The following is an 18,289-nucleotide window of genomic DNA, read 5'->3' as shown; positions in this document are numbered from 1 at the left end:
TCGCGATGAGTCTGTCCATAATTTATGTAGTGACATATTCTACCACTTTGAACACATAAATATTTCTAGTCTGTGTTTATATATGAATAACTTTGATTTATCATGTTTGTTGCTCTCCAACACTGAAAATCCCTAGACTAAACACAACTTACAGCATTATTATATTATAATACTGCCATTATTCACGTGATTCACTTACAAATGACTTTTCACCCTTCACCATACATGAGTTAGGTAGAGCACGTCGGCAGAATGTACTGCACCTGCGCGAAACCCGTAATGTATTGTACATAGCATTTCAGCAGAAAGTCTCATATAAGGTTGTATTCGCTCATGATATAGTCATATAAGGTTAGCATTTCGACAGTACTTTCCAAATGTTGTGTCGGAAAGAATATCCTCTGCAACAGGCAAAATTCTGATGCAACGTTGACCAAAAACCCAACGAAAAACGCGAAAATACAGGGTTCTGTGTTCTGCCGACGTGCTGTTAGGTAGGCATGTCTGTTCAAAAGAACTTCTATATACTGTATTATAATTTGCTCAAATGTTAAGACAATGAATTGCTTCAAATGTAAAGTCATTTCTCTTTTTTTTTTCAGATCCCAGAGTTTGACAACTTGTACTTGGACATGAACGGAATCATCCACCAGTGTTCTCACCCTGACGATGATAACCCTCACTTCAGGATCACTGAGGAGAAGATCTTTGCTGATATTTTCCACTACATCGAGGTGTGCCAGAGACTTAGCATGCTTTGAATGGTGGTGCATACCTAAACCCACATTTAGGTTCAGGTCCGGATTCAAGTCCAGAGGTTTAGGTTCAGTCTGGACCTAAACCCATGGCATATACCAAATTGCATGTTGGCAACCTTGCAATGTTGTCTAGGTGAACCTTTGGCCACATAACATGGAGGCCGGTACTTGACGATGCCCGATGGCAATGTTTTCTTCATTTTGCAGCAAAGATTTTGCAATCTACGGAAGGTTTTAGGTGGTTTGGAAAGAAAAGGGGTATGTGAAATGGCCTTTTATGGTAATAAGTCCGGACTCGGTTCTTGACTTTTAGTTTTTTTTGGACTTGAACCTAAACATTCTTACAAGTCCGGATCCAAGTCCAGTGAACCGGTATGCAGCACTAGCTTTGAATGAATGAATGAATCTTTATTCAACTGGCAGACTTACATATGGCCTGAATTTTGTTGAATTTATAAGCAGCTTTAAAAATTTGCATACAAAGTAAAAAAAATACAAACATTATCAATTATTCACATTAAAATACACTTATCATATATATTCATCTTCTAGAAATGCATGTATTGGTCAGGATTGGTGCATAAAGCACTTATTCATATATATACTTGTTCTTGACAACACATTTTATAAGCATCCTTTTCATCAAAGAGAGAGAACTTACTAATGACCAGTATTGCACGGACCAAATCATTTTTCTGAAACTTATCCTGACCACAGAGATGTGCATGCCTTCGGATGTTTTGCGAAAGATCAAGTTGGTAACTATATTGAAAATAACTGAAATGGTAAGAGTAATGTCCCAGAATATCAGGCTCAGAATGTCCATTATAGAATGAATGATTGAATCAGGTTCCATAGTACTAAATTATGTATGTATTGTATGTGCAAATTGCAATGTACTAGTATATTGGTAGTAATTGAAGGAAATGCTGTTTAATAAGAGCAACGTACTGATACTGAAGCATGGGTTGATGATCTATTTTCTCCTTGTAATGTACTTGTAGTTCCTGTTCCGTATCATCAAGCCGAGGAAAGTGTTCTTCATGGCGGTGGACGGTGTCGCTCCTCGTGCCAAGATGAACCAGCAGAGAGGCAGGAGGTTCAGGTCAGACTTTTAGTTTTTAGTACACTAATTTAATTATAGCAGTGCTCTGTATTCATATTAGTTCATACAAAAAAAATTGATGCAGGGCATGCTAAAGATTAAATTTGTAACACTTTAAGTAAAAAGTTTTATATGTAAAGATGTGGGTTTTAAAAGTTTTAATCTTGAACGCATAAGACTTACAGTTGTTTCTTTTGAAAAAAAAAACAGGTCTGCTCGTGAAGCTGAAGAAAACCAGAAGAAGGCCCTGGAGAAGGGAGAGATTCTTCCCAAGGAGGAGAGATTTGACTCCAACTGTATCACCCCTGGTTAGTAGTTTTAGTGGTTTTATTATTCCACTCAACTTCCAGTTCTGATTGAGTCCGCTGATTTGTAGTAAGTAAAATTGCTAGGATTTGTAGATATGCCAGAGTGATTTATGCTATGTATCTTTATACATAGATATACATTTTGCAAATTTGATGTTACTTTAATCCAATGGACAATAAAAGAATAGCGGTAGTACCTTACTTACCATAGACCCTAGCTCCTCCCATACCTCCTTTTGAGGCACATATTGCCATGTCATAATATGTCACATAGCCTGGTATTTTGATACCTGTCACATATCCTTATAGCCTAGGCGATCGGTGCGAAAATTGCTCAAATGGTGATAAAAGCATGAAACTTGGCACAAATGTTCTACACGACACTAGAAACAATATCAGGGGTGGAGCCATCGCGAACTGTCCGTTGCCTAGCAACTGTTGCTAGGCAACATGCTTTTCCAAGAAAACAATGTATTAGGAAGCTAGTACCTGCTAATTTGTGCCTGAAAACCAATTATAATGTGAAAAAATGAGGTGTATTACTGTATCTGACATCACTTTTTAAATCTAAATAAATTTTAAGCCATTGTAAAGCACAATGAGCTTCAAAAAGCTGATACTTTTTGGAATTTTTAATAGAAAAGTGTAGAAATTAGATCTAATAATCATGCATATTTTCCCGTTACCTATGGGGCCTTGAAAGGCATATTTGATTGATAGACCTGAACATTCTCTGAATGGTAAACTTTAAATTTCAAAAATCCATCAGTTCTATCAGGAGATATAAGTGTTTGAAGATTAACACATCCACAGACTTAAATCAGTAGTTTGGTTGCTATGGCCGTTGCTAGGGACGGCTTGGGCTGTGGTATGCACAGGAATAGATGCTAAAATTTTATTTTTCTGCCAGCTTTTGCGTTGTTTGTGTGTACAGAAATGCAGGTAAGAGATGCCTGGTGTCTGCATATAAAAATGATGCAATATTTCTCTCTTACAAGAGGATTTTTACAAAAACTTTAGAAGCGCTGTTAAGGTTGTTGGTAAGAACGCGTTTGGCATACTCACAACATGTTGTACTTGTAGTAGGATTCACAACTTTGCTACACGGTGAAAAGAACAATGGAACAGAACAGTAGAACACCTGTTCTAGATCCCCTGTTCTAGATCCCATCTGTTACGGATTCAAATCACTTTTCCTGTGCGCACCTTGTGAAGGGGTCATGTTTCAAGTCAGGTGAGTGCTTCTCTTTTCTGTCAAAAGATGTTTAACGATATCCAGCATCAGTTAGGGCAATGTCCGTGGTCCCAATACAGAAATGTCTATAGTAAGGTTGAGCTATTCCGTACGAGTGAAAATACTATACGCAGAGGGCAGGCAAAGTAATACGTTTTGTATTCACAAAGGTTTTAACAAATGGTTTGGAGAAGGAATAAAATCATTAGCTCTATCTTCAAATTTACAGATATTTGTAAAGGATAAAGATGTGAAACTAGAAAAATAGCACTGCCATCACAACTGATAACGTAAAAAGCCATACTGCAATAAATCTATTTTATTTACAGGTCTCACCGCAACGTTAAACATGTCAACTGACTGGTCAATATGTGCCCTTTGTCAGATAAACTCGAAGGAACCTCTAACATGTCCTACTGAGGCTGGTTACGAAACCATAGCGAAGAATATTATCCAATTTGAGGAACTGGACTGCTTGCCACTTAAGATAGACATTGCAAATCTGGACAATGGAAATGGAATCGTGTCCACCTTTACAGAACAACATGCAAAGTGGCATAAATCGTGTTACTTAAAGCTTAGTAATACTAAACTGGAACGTGCTAAGGAGCGAAAGCGGAAAAGCAGTGAAGACGATGAAACAACCATTGTAAGGCCAAAACGAGTATTCACGCGTAGCACACCGACAACTGGAAATACAGATGTCTTGGACGTACCTCTGGACAATAGCTTGTGCTTCTTTTGTGCCAAAGGAGGGACAAAAGAGCCACTTCATGAAGCATCTACATTCCAGCTTGACGACCGTGTGAGGAAGTGTGCTTATGCATTGCAAGATGAAGATTTACTTGCAAAACTTAGTGCTGGGGATCTGATTGCCCTTGAGGCGAAGTATCACGCAAGATGTCTTGCCAACCTGTATAATAAAGCAAGAAGCGCAGTCCCTCAGGATCCGGGGTTTTCAAATGAAGAAACGTGCCAAGGCCTTGCATTGGCGGAGCTAATATCATACATAGAGGAGAGGAGGCACGATGACGGAGTAAAGGTTTTCAGACTTGCTGACCTAGTACAGCTGTACACCAAGAGACTGGACCAGTTTGGACTGGATCCATCAAGACGCGTGAATAGTACTCATCTCAAAGACAGAATACTTATACATCTTACAAGTATGCGGGCATACAAGAAGGGTAGAGATGTGTACATGGCATATGAGGATGATGTGGGGACTACGCTTCGTGATGGGTACCAAAATGACAGAGATGAGCAAAGTGTCGCAATGACAAAAATTGCAAACATGATAAGACTGGAGATATTTGATCAAAAGGTAGAATTCTCCGGGTATTTTGATCATGACAGCCAGGTAGAATCTGTTCCTCGGTCACTGTTATCACTTGTCGGCATGATCATCAATGGATCCAACATAACGCATCAGACCTATGACGCAAATCTCAGCCAGCCAGTCCTATCCATTGCACAACTTTTGATGTACAACTGTGTCAAAAGACATCGTAACAATGTAAAAGTACATCAAGTCGTTCACAACAGGGATCGTGAAGTGCCTCTTCCAGTCTTCGTGGGACTTAAAGTCCATGCACTAACAAGGAAGCGGCAGCTTGTCGATAGTCTGTTCGATCTTGGAGTCTCAGCCTCCTATGATCGTATCATGGATATAGTCACTTCATTGGGTAATAATGTCTGCGACTACTATCAGCATATTGGCACAGTATGCCCTCCCCAGATTCAAAAAGGGCAGTTCATCACGGCTGCTGCCGATAACATTGATCACAACCCCAGCTCTTCCACATCTACCGGTTCATTTCATGGTACCAGCCTGTCCTTGTTTCAGAATTCCGTGGACAACAACATCTCAAGTGAGAGCAACAGTACTTTCACCAATACAATAACAACTGTGAAGGGTCAAAGAAAAGTGATGGATTTGCCCATAGTCTACACTGAAGTAAAGCCAACAGGTCTCCCATCAAGTGACGTGTATGTTCCACTCTATGCTGGAAACATGACATCTAGCCTTGATACTCTGAAGGTAGAGATGGAAAAAGAGGTTTGCTGGCTGAGTCACGTTGAGGAACTATATGCAGATGACATATCCTCTGAATCAAATGTGTCTTGGGCTGCTTACCATGCCAACCAGATAGAAGAATCAGACACCGTGCCATCCGTCAATGCAATGCTGCCACTGTTTTCTGAAGAGGCCAATTCCCCGTCCATGATGCGACATTGCTTCGATGTCATTAAGGCAGCTGTGCAATATGCAAACCCCGGCCAGATTCCAGTCATAAGTGTAGACCAGCCACTTTTCGCTAAAATGAAACAACTCCAATGGTGTATGGACAGCCTGTATGGTGAGGACAAGTTTGTCATACTGCTGGGTGGACTACACATAGAAATGACTTCGTTCAAAATGCTGGGCCAATGGCTGGAAGGTAGCGGTTGGGTCGAAGCTATTCAAGAGGCAAAGCTTGCAACCTCTGGTACAGCTGAGTCATTCCTGAAAGCATCACACATCACACGTACCCGGCATGCCCATCAAGTCACTGCTTGTGTCTTGTATCTATTGCTGAGGAAGGCATATGATGAGTATGTCACGACTACTACATATGGTCCTCCGATGAGTTTTGATGTCTGGTGCATACAGCGAAAGGCTGAACACCCACAGTTCATGTACTGGTACACGACGCTTGAGCTGGAGTTGCTTGTCTTGGCATTCGTTCGTTCATTACGAACAGGCAACTTTGACTTGTATAGGGACACGCTAACTGAGCTGACCCCTTGGCTGTTTGCTCTGAATCATACACACTACGCCCGATGGATGCCAGTTCACGTGAGAGACATGTGTAACCTAGACAGTACCCATCCTGATGTTGCTCAAGAATTCCGATCCGGCAAGTTCGTCATGTCCAAGTCCAGACGAAAGTTTTCCCTCTTGGCTATTGATCAAGGACATGAGCAAAACAATGGCTTGATGAAAGAAGATGGTGGGATCATTGGCTTGACACAGGATGCCGATGCCATTCTGCGATGGGCTGTAGCAGGGCCAGAACTTGTCCGTGTCATTTCTGAATTTGAGAAATCTATGACAGGGAAAAAGGAAGGTGCTTATCAGAAAAAACACCATGAGCAAACTAACTCCACCCAAAAGCTTTTTGCTACGCAAGTAAAGGCACTGGTAACCACGATGGGAGAAATGGGTAACCCGTTTACAGAAGAAAGTCAGGACCTTCTCAGGCTACATACTAAGGACATCATGTCGAAGGAATCGGTAGAGTTCCTGTCAAATGTAAAGATCAAGGGCCAAGAGCAGTATCAAACCTTTGTACACGAGCGTCTCAAATCAAATGCCAAGGCAATAACTGCTGGCATCAGCAGAAACAAGGTGATATTGTTCAATGAACATTTTCAGAAACCAAACAATGCCTGTATGAAGATCAATCTCCTCAAGAATGAATCTTCTCTGTTTGCAAGATTATACATAGCATGTCAAACAAGAGATGGAGACCTTGACAACTTCTTTGCACATGAAAATCACCCGTTTCCTCCTTCCCTCTCATCCTATGGGCACTTACGTCTGGGAAAGAAGGCAGACCTCATGTGTTGTCTTGAGGAACGTGTTGCTGAGTCCACCATCTATGCAAGGCCAGATGCAGATGTGATGATCATGGATGGTGCGGTCCTTGTAAACATTCTCAGACCGGGTGCATGCAAGACTTTTGACGAATATGCGACAAAGCTATTTGTTCCATATGTAAACAGGGAACAGAATCACGTACAACGTGCAGACATTGTTTGGGACCGGTACTTCGACAACAGCCTGAAGTCACAGACCAGGGAAAAGCGGGCTGCGGGACCAAGTCAGAGAAGACGCGTGGAAGGGTCAAGTCCCATACCAAAGAACTGGCAACAGTTTCTTCGCCTCAATAGCAACAAGATTGAGCTGTTTGAATTCCTAACTGCAACCTTGGTGGATTGTGCATCAGCAGACCACCCTCTGGTTTTAACAGATGGCCCCAACGTACAGTGTGTGCCTCCAAGGGATACATCCCGCATTGCTCCATGCAATCATGAGGAAGCAGACTCAAGGATTATGGTGCATGTTGCTGATGCAGCTGCAGAAGGCTTTCGGAAGATAATGGTTCGTACTGTGGATACTGATGTCGTTGTTCTTGCCGTGGCAGCGGTACAGCAGTTAGGTGAGATAGAGCTTTGGATAGCATTTGGCACGGGCAAGGAATTCCGCTACATCCCAGCGCATGAGATATGCGAATCACTTGGACCACAAAAATCCATGGCACTCCCTGTATTCCATGCCTTTACAGGCTGTGACACCGTGTCCCAGTTTGCTCAAGTGGGAAAGAAGACAGCATGGAAAGTGTGGGAAACACATGATGAAATCACAAGCACATTCTATGACCTGCACAATGCACCAGACCAAGTATCAAGTGATGCAGAAGCTGCTCTTGAGTACTTCACAATCCTACTGTATGACCGGACATCAACATATAACTCAATTGATACTGTCAGAAAGCTGCTGTTCACACGTAAAGGCCGACAGATGTCAGCACTCCCTCCCACCAAGGCCGCCCTTCAACAACATATCAGGAGAGCTGTTCTACAAGGTGGCCACCACTGGGGCAACTGTACCATGGCCTGTCGCCAGTTGCCTTGCCCTGCAGAGTGGGGATGGACATGCCCAGAGGAATGGAGGCCTTTGTGGACGAACCTGCCTGAGGCTAGAGAATCATGCCCAGAGCTGTTGCAGTGCAGGTGTAGGACCCGGTGTGAAGACTGTAAATGTGCACGAGCCCAACTGAAATGTACCATGTACTGCACTTGCAAGGGGGATTGTAACAATGCATAAAGGAATGTAATATTATGTTAATGATATAACGTAAAATATGTCGATTTACTCATCTTAGGACGTTATTTTAACTTGACAATTGTAGCATTAATTGAATTTTATATCTAGGTATTAGACTTTTTGTAATCGGAAAATGCTACATGATACTTTACTTTTTTCAAGAAGAAGTGACTGATAGTGTTGTGGATGCTACTCTATCTAGGACTTCGGAAAACATTCATTAGCAGATGTCCTAATGCATTCAGAGAAAATGCCCAAGCTGATATCTTGATATATTTTGATGTAAATCTTGACATATGGTTGTATGGGTTGACTTTGAGATCTTGTTAAATGCTAACCTTGATAAAGATGTAATTGAATCTTGGTTTGTTTCAACAATCCGTGCTATCCCCATGCCAACTATTTGGTCATTAGGTCGTAATAAAGTTGCACAAACTAATCTAGTAAAATCCATTTTGGCTATTTTATCTCATATAAGCTGAATAATAGGATTCTGAATGCCTGTACCTAATAAAAGTGCCCCAAAGCTATCCCCCTGTCCATCTATGCCCAATTTCAATTGACGAGACCATAATACAGTGCGTCAGAAGCCAATATTGTATACACTTTTGGTTATTTTCAACGAAAAAAGCTAAATTATGGAATTTTTCAAGCTTTAAGTCTGCATCAAAAACATGAAACACACTATCTTAGTGCATAGTGCCAAGCTATCCCCATACAGAAACTTGGGTTATTTGGCCGTCATATAGTTGTACAGAAGCCAATAATATACATTTTCGCTTATTTTTACCCAAAATAAGCTAAATCATACAAGTTTTCAGGCATGAATCTAAAACATAAAATTCACAATTATTGCGCATAAAACCAAGCTATCCTCATGCCAAATTTCATGCCGTTGGACCTTAATGTAGTGGCACAAAAGCCAAAATGACCACAGCCCAAAAATTAAGCCGTCCCTATAGCAACGGCCATAGCAACCAATCTACTGATTTAAGTCTGTAGATGTGTCATTCTTCAAACACTTATATCTCCTGATAGAACTGATGGATTTTTGAAATTTAAAGTTTACCATTCAGAGAATGTTCAGCTCTATCAATCAAATATGCTTTTCAAGGCCCCATAGGTAACGAGACAATATGCATGATTATAAAATCTACTTTATACATTTTTCGACCTATAATTCCCCCCAAAACCAGCCTTTTATGGTGAGTTTTGTTTTGAAATGGCTTAAGATTGACTTAAACATACAAAGTGATGTCAGATACAGCAATACACCTTATTTTTGCACAATATATTTGGTTTTTAGGCATACTTAGAAGGCAATAATACTGTTTTGTTGGAAAAACAAGTTGCCTAGCAACCGTTGCTAAGTAACACACTTTTTGCAATGGCTCCACCCCTGAAAATGTTAATTAGGTACTCATGCTTCAGCATGCCAAGTCTCATGCTTTTATCACAAACTGAGCAATTCTACCCATATTTTGCACCGATCGCCTAGACTATTAGTTCAGTTGCTGGTAACAGAAGAAAATAAAGGGTGAACATTTTTGTGTGATGACCTCTGATTTTGCACCTTGTGTTTCAGGTACTCACTTCATGGTGCGTCTGAACGAACAGCTGAAATACTTTGTGAACAAGAAGATCACCACTGACAGGATGTGGCAGGGCATCAGGGTTTATCTGTCTGGACATGAGGTACTAGTAATTAAGTTAGGTAGCAACCAATGGAATCTTCTAGAATGTGAGTGAGTCATACGAATCCTAAGAACCCTACAGAGGTCAAAATTTGGCGCATATTACCAATTGTAGAGATGTCAATCTTCAATCTATATTTGCAGATTTTCTAAAAAAGACAGAAGTTTTTGCTTTAGCTGGGAAATTATGTATGTTAGTCATAAGACTAGAAATATGTCACAAATTTTTATGATAGATGGGAAAAAACATTGTTGCAGAAGATAGTTACTTGTAAGAGATGTTGTAATTTAAACATCGGATGCATTTCTTCAGGTGTTGTTAACATATTGCCTTTGCTTTCCAACAGTCTCCAGGTGAAGGTGAACACAAGATCATGGAGTTTATCCGCTACGAGAAGTCTCGGCCGGAGTACAACGCCAACACCCGGCACTGTCTGTACGGCCTAGACGCTGATCTGGTCAGTCATACCTCTTGTAGATGCTCTAAATTGATAGTTACATATCTTATTACCTGGATATGACTATAGGTAAGAGCTAAGTAGTTGTACCGGTACTAATAGTACTTGTAGCGTTAATTATTTTCATTTATTAAAAAAACTTTTATTTTTTACAGATCATGTTAGGACTTACCTCTCATGAACCACATTTCTCCTTGCTGAGAGAGGAGGTGAAATTTGGTGGAAAGAAATCTCAGAAAAGGTAAAGACATCTGTGATTTACTCTGTGTTGAAATTGTTTCAGTCACTGGAATATACTGTTAAGAAGAATCTTTTTGGAAATCCAGTATTAGAATATTCTGTACATGCTCAAGTCTCTTTCATTTCACGTTTTTGTTCTTTGTCATTCATAAAAGGCCAGTTTGAATGAGAGATGATATTTATGAATTATGTCCTTTGTAGAATTTCCGTCCCAGAAGAAATCACCTTCCACCTGTTGCACCTGTCCCTGATGAGGGAGTACCTGGATTTTGAGTTCCAGGAGTTGAAGGTGAGACAGCATGGCCAGATCCTGGACTACTGCTTTATGAATTTATAAATGAGGAAACAAATGCCAAGGATATGGTGGAAGTCCTGGTAGGGGTGCAGTATATAACAATATACCTAATCAAATACTGTATGTGCTTTCAAGTGTGAAGATTATATTGATCAAAACATTCATTTTAAGTTAGTACTATATATTCAAGATAGTAGGAACTGAGTGTTTGCTTTGTCAGGTGTTTTAAAGGCATCCAATGCGATTTCAGGGCAGCAAAACTGGAAATATTCTGAATAAGGTAATCTTTATAATGCTGACACATACTGCTTCACATTAGCGCATTTCAATCAGTATTTCATACTTTGGGTATTTAAAACTGCAGACACAGGTCCCAAAATGAGTCCTTTATTTTATGGGATGAACCCTAAAATCAGCCAAGGGTCCTTCCAGTAACAATTTTCTGTCAGAATTTTGGATATTTTTACTCTATGAGGGTCAATATACACTGGGATAGTGTTGTTTCAACTCAGTATGTAGATAAATAGCTAGAATATTGACTTTGAAAAATCTGGTTTCCAAGCCCTAAAAACTGCACAGGATGCCTTTAAAAGGTTGATAGAGTTTGTGGATGTACTTTATCAAGAATGTTTGTAATGGACCTGTGTTGTTGACAGGATAAGTTGTCGTTTGGCTATGACCTGGAGAGAATCATCGATGACTGGGTCCTGATGGGATTCCTGGTGGGAAATGACTTCATCCCACACCTGCCTAACCTCCACATCCACCACAGCGGGCTGCCTCTACTCTACAGGACATACATCAACGTCATGCCCACTCTCGACGGGTACCTCAATGAAGCAGGGACTCTGAACCTTCACAGGTGTGCTGTATTAACCTTCAGACTGCTGAGGCAGCCTTGTCATGGAATATTTCTGTGGTTTATGGGGATAATCAGCAGGGAGAATGCTAAAGCAACATCCTTAAATTGTGTTATTTTGATGGTAGGTGAGGTCTTGTATGATCTAAAAGTTGTGTTGACTGCTAGTAGCACTGACAAAATGTGTTATGCAAGAGTCAATAACTTATTAGTAGTATAGTCAGTGGATACACACACGCACGCACACACACACACTCACTATCCAGTTTAGCATCTGTTGTTCCCCGTCTTCCAAGTGTTAAACATGCTTGCACACCGATGCTGAGGCTTGATGCATGGCAGCCAGCCATTTGCCTCTATCCTGTAGGTTGACGTTATGTAGATTGGTTTACACATAGTATCTCTGCATTATCATTTCTTGGAACCTAACAGGTTTGGAAAGTTCCTGGAAGCTCTGGCAGCATTTGACCGAGAACACTTCCGTGAGATCTTTAGCGACCTGAACTGGCTGGCCGGGAAGACGGGAGCCACGCCCACGAGGGGACGGAAGGGCGGCGGAGCGAGGAAATCCAGCACGCCGCAGCGAGCAAATGGGAGGCCGTCGCTCCCGTCTACAGGCGGTAAGCGGAAGAAACGTGTATCAGGCAAGGCTCTTCTGTTATGTTTTGTTTTGGTTATGAAGTTTTCATTTTTTTCCTGTGTGCAGTCATGCGTTACTGTATTTGTGTTCATTTCTGTCCATTTTATTTGTTGGCTCATGCACCATCCAGTTTGTTTTTTGTCTTCATTCTTGTTTCTACATTCTGTTATCACAAGCTGCAAATGGATTGTTATGAAAACTGGATCATCATTCTTATCATTATTTATTACTCTGGCTATGGAGAGTTTTTAGTATATGTACCAACACAAGCAATGAAACAATGAAAAAACAGAAACAAAACCAAGAAATAAAGATTCAGAATTTGAAGAGAAACAGGATATAGGACTAGCCCCTTTAAAAGTAATAAAATTCTGTTTTTTTTTTTCAAAATGAATTGTGTGTGTCAAAAAGCAAACTTGGCAGATGGCACTAAAAACTAAACATTCTTGACTGCCATTAAAAAAAAAATTGGACCTGATCTTGGGAACTGCAGGAGATGAAAGTTGAGCAAGCAGCATCTGTACTGTATCAGTAGACCAGTGTTACTGACATGATGCCTGTGCTAACTTTAGGGCTGCGACTCAGTAACCAGTTTGGTGCTCTCGGAGACAACACGGACGACTCCCTACTAGATGACTCCATCGTAGATGAAGAAGAGACAGAGGAAGACCCAGCCATATCTGTAGCAAAAGGTTTGTTTCCCTAAAAGATTGAATCCATCATAGATTAAAAAGATTGCCTGGTTTTTATCTTCATTGAGAAAGAGAGAATCAGTTTTTGTCCCAAAGATTTGAAGTGTATGTAGTTAAACCATGAGGTAGTTTACCTGTGATGCACAAACATGCTGGTAACTACAGTATAATTACAAACAGGCTTGACTTAACCTTCAGAATACTAAGGTAGCTATTTAGCACCAAACTTGTATTGGCTGTGGGGTTAGGCAGCAGGGAGAAGGTTAATGGTCACTTGTACATATTAGGTGTTGATTTGTGTTCTCTGTTTTGCAGCTCTGGCTGAAGGCAGAAGGGAAGAGCAGGAAGATGTGGATGATTCTTTTGAGGCCGATTTCTTGCTGCACAGAATTGCTTACTATGAGAACAAGTTCAAGTTTGAGAAAGTTACTGAGTAAGGATGTATATTTATCTTTTTAATCTCTGATGAGATCATTCATGATCATCCTTCTTATAACTGAAGAATTTTATTTCAGCAATGCATGCTGTAAACATAGATTAATGATAAGCATTTCTTTGCAAATAGTAATTGACATTGTGCATTTAGAAAATGTTACATAAATAATTGTAAATTTTGTTCCTTGCTGTGCTTAGTGAGATCCTGAGAGACCTAGCCTATCAGTATGTCCTGGCTATACAGTGGATCCTACACTACTACTACAATGGAGTCCAGTCGTGGAGTTGGTTAGTATTGATGGCCTTCTTTTACTGTTACCGAATGCCGTACACTGTACTGTTAAGTGTTTCCCTCTGACACACTAAATAGAATCATTGCTTAGAAATTTCAAAAGATGCTTTTATAGTAATCTTTTTACAAAGAGAAAGGTTTAGAAAGCTACTTAGAATGAAAATACTGCTGTAAATTCGTGCAGTATTTTCCTAACTGTAGTGACCAAATTTCTTGATATGATCAAGGACATTATAATGTCCTAGATATGATAGAACATTGTAATCAGTGACTTCCATTTAGCTATCAATTGCCATAAACAGTGTGTTCCACAAGGAAGCATACTTGGCGTAAAATCTAGTAGATTCAAGTACATCAGCAGTAACAACCTGAATTGTGTCCTGTGTTCCAGGTACTACCCGTTCCACTATGCCCCTTACCTGACTGACATTGTGAACATAGCCAACATGAAGCTGGTGTTTGACATGGGGAAGCCCTTCTTGCCATTTGAACAGTTGTTGGGAGTTTTGCCTGCAGCCAGTAGAAAACATCTGCCCAGTCCATACCATGTAAGTAAAAAAAGAGCTCCCCTCATTCTTTGTATACGTAACTACATGTAGTGTATGTTGATGAAGGTTAGACATCCAAGTATCAAGATATGCCAAAAAACGGTTAGAAACTGACATAAGGTAGTGGATGCTTACTGAAATGTCTGACTGTTCCATTATTATTTCCAGTACTGTTGCTTGATTAACTGATTTTTGGCATACATGTATCTTTGCCGCAGTGATACTAAGAGTACTGATCCATACATTTGCCATTTAAAGATGTTGTATAATATATGTCACACATCATACAAAAATGCATGTCTTCATATCTTATTGTGAGAAGCTAGACATCAATTCGCTATATAACTGTAACCGAGGTTGGATCTCAACAGAACACATTTTTGACACCATGACAAAAATGACAGGGAACTGGAGCTCACAATTTTTTCCGGCTTTCTGTTAGAGCCTGATGGTTATGGAGGAGTCCCCCATCATTGAGTACTACCCTGTGGACTTTGAGACAGACCTGAATGGGAAAATGCAGGAGTGGGAGGCTGTTGTTCTCATTCCCTTCATTGATGAGGTAAGTCCTATGGGGCCTTGGAGTTCATATGAGGTGTGTTCTATGGGGCCTTTGGGTACTTAGGAGACCAGTAGCACGTCAGCAGAACGTACTGCACCTGCACGAAACCTGTAATGTTTTGTGCACAGCACTGAATCAGCAGAACGTCTCATATAAGGTCGTATTCGCGCATATAAGGCCACGCCAATTTAATTTCTTGGTTAACGGATTTTTCTACAAAAATAATGGAGCGGGCGGGCGAAAAAAAAATAAAAATAAAAACAGGCCTAGGCATCCTATTATGGCCCAAAATGGTACGATAGGAGCCATGAAGTCAACACACCATGCTCGTTCAAAATTTAAACAGTGAATTTTGAACTTATAATGATACCATTGCATTAAAAGATGGAATAACTGCAACAACTAGGATGAAAAGGACTGTTTTCAACTGTTCAGGGCAAAATATGAGTAGTTTGCAGTTGATTCTAAATTTTTATTTTTATTTGCAAATAAAATCAGAAAAAAATGAAGCGGCGAATCCGTTAACCAAGAAATTAAATTGGTGTGGCCTAAGGTAAACACTCCGTCTGTAGTTTCCAAATGTTATGTTGGAAAAAATATCATCTGCAACAGGCAAAATTCTGTTGACCAAAAATCCAACGAAAACCGTGAAAAATGGGGGTTTTGCGCAGGCGCGGTACGTTCTGCCGACATGCTGATACCAGTATGTAAAAGTGACAAAATCTAGTCTGGAACAGAAAACAATGTAACTTTGTCGGTGTTAGGGATAGTGAATCAAACTTGTACAAATAAAAACTATAATGTATTTTTGATATTACACACCTTTATTCATGTACATGTATCTAGTACTAGTACAACTGCAAAGCACAGTACATTGCTGTATATCATCATCATCAATGCACCAGCGCTTTACTGGGTTTTGTGCGAGTACACTTACAATCTACCGGTATGCCTTTTCAGAAACGACTGCTGGATGCGATGAAGCCGTGTAACTCCCGTCTGAACTCAGAAGAGAAGGCGAGGAACGGCCACAAACCGCACATGTTGTACACCTACGACCCCAACCTCAGCTTCTGCTACCCCTCCTCACTGCCGGGGGTTTTCCCTGAAATAGAATGCTGCAAGGCTAAGTAAGTAGTTTTGCATGATGTCTATCTTCATATGAGAACTAAAGGTGTATGTCATGGCTCTAGCCAGCTTGACTTTTTTCTCTGTCAGCCCGGGCTTACAATGTAGAGGGGTCGGTGAGCAAATTTGAGATTTTAAAGCCCATGAAAACACAATTTTCCACATTTTGAGAGGAAAATCATGGGGTTGAGAGTAGTTGTTGGTGGTCCTTTGGACGTTTTATATTTTTACCAAATATACTTTGCAATTATACCTGCACACTCCCTATTTGGGTATATCGTTTACCTTATGCAGTATTTCCTATGCTTATCGCTAGGTGGCGCACGTGTACAAAGCTTTAATCGCAAAGCATCACGGGATATCATGACGTAATGACTATGTTCGCCGCCATTTTCCTTGTGCGAACGCCAAGGGGTGCACGTTGTTTCCCTACTCCTTATTTTTTCGGATTTTCTTTCGGCGTTATGCCCAAAAAGAAGGATAAAACGAAGTCTTCTGCCCACGGGGGCGATTCAGGTAGCCTTTCGGAGGACCAGACAGGTCGGAATGGCAAGAGAAGTGGTCAGTTTCCCAACGCTAGGCAGGCAAAATTCCTTGCCGTGGAAAAGACAGGCGTGCCTGCACTTGCCTCCGGACAGGAGGAAGAGGAGTCGGGTGAACGAAAAGTCCCCGCTCCTACAGCTGGAGGTTCGGAGGGAAAAGAGAAGAACTCCAACCTCATTCCGCCGTTTGTGGAGCGAAATGCCCCTTCGGCGTTGGCACTGGGAAAATCGGTCAAGGAAGGAGACGGCGCGGAGCTGCCGCTGCCCCGGCCCAAAATTCCTCCGGGCTCGGAGGAGTTGGGCTCCCCGACCATGCCGAAGCTTGGTCGGGAAAAGTCTCCTCCACCCCCACCTCCACCAGGAACACCCTTCCCGCCTGGATTCGACGCTGCCTCTTTTCTTCAGTGGGTCAGTTCCAGCCTGGGACTTCCTCAGGCGTCCAGTTCATCCCGTCAACCTCGGGACGTTGACGGGGCGGTAGCGTCGACCAGCCGAGCCGGCGTAGTCGGTTCCGGGCGCAAGCATCCAGGTTCGGAAGTGGAAGAGTGCTCGGAGGAGGGGGAAATCGCCATTTCGGACTCTGAAGAGTCGGATGAAGGTACTAGTAACTCCTTGTCATTCGATAATCCTTACGATAAGAAAGGGAAAGAATCTGAACTTCCCGAGCAAGTCGCTACATTTTTGAGCGAGGTCTTTACTCATAAATTGACTTATGCGGAGTTCAAGGAGAGGAAGGAAGCTTTTCCAACTCCACCTAGCGTGGAGTTAGCGCTTCGGGCACCCATTCTAGACCCAGTAGTGGCGAATATGATTAAGCACGACACCGTTAATACGGATAAGAATTTTAGTGATTGTCAGGATAAGATGCTCATGGCTGCTAACCCTCTGGTGGAGCTTTTAGCGGCAGTTAAGGGTTCGGACCATCCCCTGAACCCAAATGCTGTGTGCAAAGCGATAGAATCGTCCTTGGTCTTTTTGGGTTCAGCTTCCTCTACTATGACTCAGTACAGACGTGAATTGTGCGGTAGGGACATGAAACAGGATATGAAGCATGTTTTTAAGACCGACTTGCCCACTGGTTCTTCCAAATACTTGTTTGGAGACACCTTTTTGGAGAAGGTTAATACAGCCGATCAGGCTAGATGCACCTTGAGTAAGGCTTATAAGCCAGCTCCTTCGAGCACTGCTAGGGCTAGGGACAGGTTTCAGTCCAACCGCTCAAAGTTTAGCTATAACTACAACAAGTACTCCTCAAACTCAAAGGGTTACAATTTTCGTCCCTACTATAACAACAACAACAACTACAACAATGCTAGACCATGGTCAAATGCCGGGGGTAAGAAAACCTCGGGGTTTCGTTCAGCGCAGGGCACAAAAGGCCCAAACAAACAGTAGCTCTTCCTCGTCATCAGACTCTGCTCTGTTCTCCGGTTCAGCACGCAGGGCGAACAGCTTTTTCAATGAAAAACTGGGAAAGGATTTCAACAGACAGATGGCTTTTGCAAACAGTTCGGGGTTACCGTATAGAATGGGAGTCCACTCCAGTTCAGTTCGTTCAGCGGGTCACAAATATATCTGGGGAGGACAGAGCAAAGGTTGTAGACGAGGAAGTGCACAGTATGTTGGAGA

General features: G+C 41.5%; 1 protein-coding gene across 1 annotated transcript in view; it reads left to right on the top strand.

Annotated features, from left to right (window-relative positions):
- Positions 1-18,289, top strand: part of LOC109479675 (5'-3' exoribonuclease 1-like) — a 39,937-nt gene that overhangs the window by 503 nt on the left and 21,145 nt on the right. The window contains exons 2-16 of the mRNA XM_019781664.1: positions 603-734; positions 1,763-1,863; positions 2,074-2,171; positions 9,861-9,970; positions 10,317-10,427; positions 10,583-10,668; positions 10,869-10,956; positions 11,619-11,824; positions 12,254-12,465; positions 13,034-13,153; positions 13,469-13,586; positions 13,787-13,876; positions 14,272-14,428; positions 14,871-14,990; positions 15,951-16,120. Of these exons, the coding sequence (XP_019637223.1) occupies positions 603-734; positions 1,763-1,863; positions 2,074-2,171; positions 9,861-9,970; positions 10,317-10,427; positions 10,583-10,668; positions 10,869-10,956; positions 11,619-11,824; positions 12,254-12,465; positions 13,034-13,153; positions 13,469-13,586; positions 13,787-13,876; positions 14,272-14,428; positions 14,871-14,990; positions 15,951-16,120 (1,919 nt within the window). The remainder of the gene's footprint in view (positions 1-602; positions 735-1,762; positions 1,864-2,073; positions 2,172-9,860; positions 9,971-10,316; positions 10,428-10,582; positions 10,669-10,868; positions 10,957-11,618; positions 11,825-12,253; positions 12,466-13,033; positions 13,154-13,468; positions 13,587-13,786; positions 13,877-14,271; positions 14,429-14,870; positions 14,991-15,950; positions 16,121-18,289) is intronic.

The sequence above is a fragment of the Branchiostoma belcheri genome, unplaced genomic scaffold (assembly GCF_001625305.1).
Source record: "Branchiostoma belcheri isolate BF01 breed outbred unplaced genomic scaffold, Haploidv18h27 scaffold5, whole genome shotgun sequence".
Classification (NCBI taxonomy): domain Eukaryota; kingdom Metazoa; phylum Chordata; class Leptocardii; order Amphioxiformes; family Branchiostomatidae; genus Branchiostoma; species Branchiostoma belcheri.
This window is presented reverse-complemented; position numbering and strand designations above follow the sequence as displayed.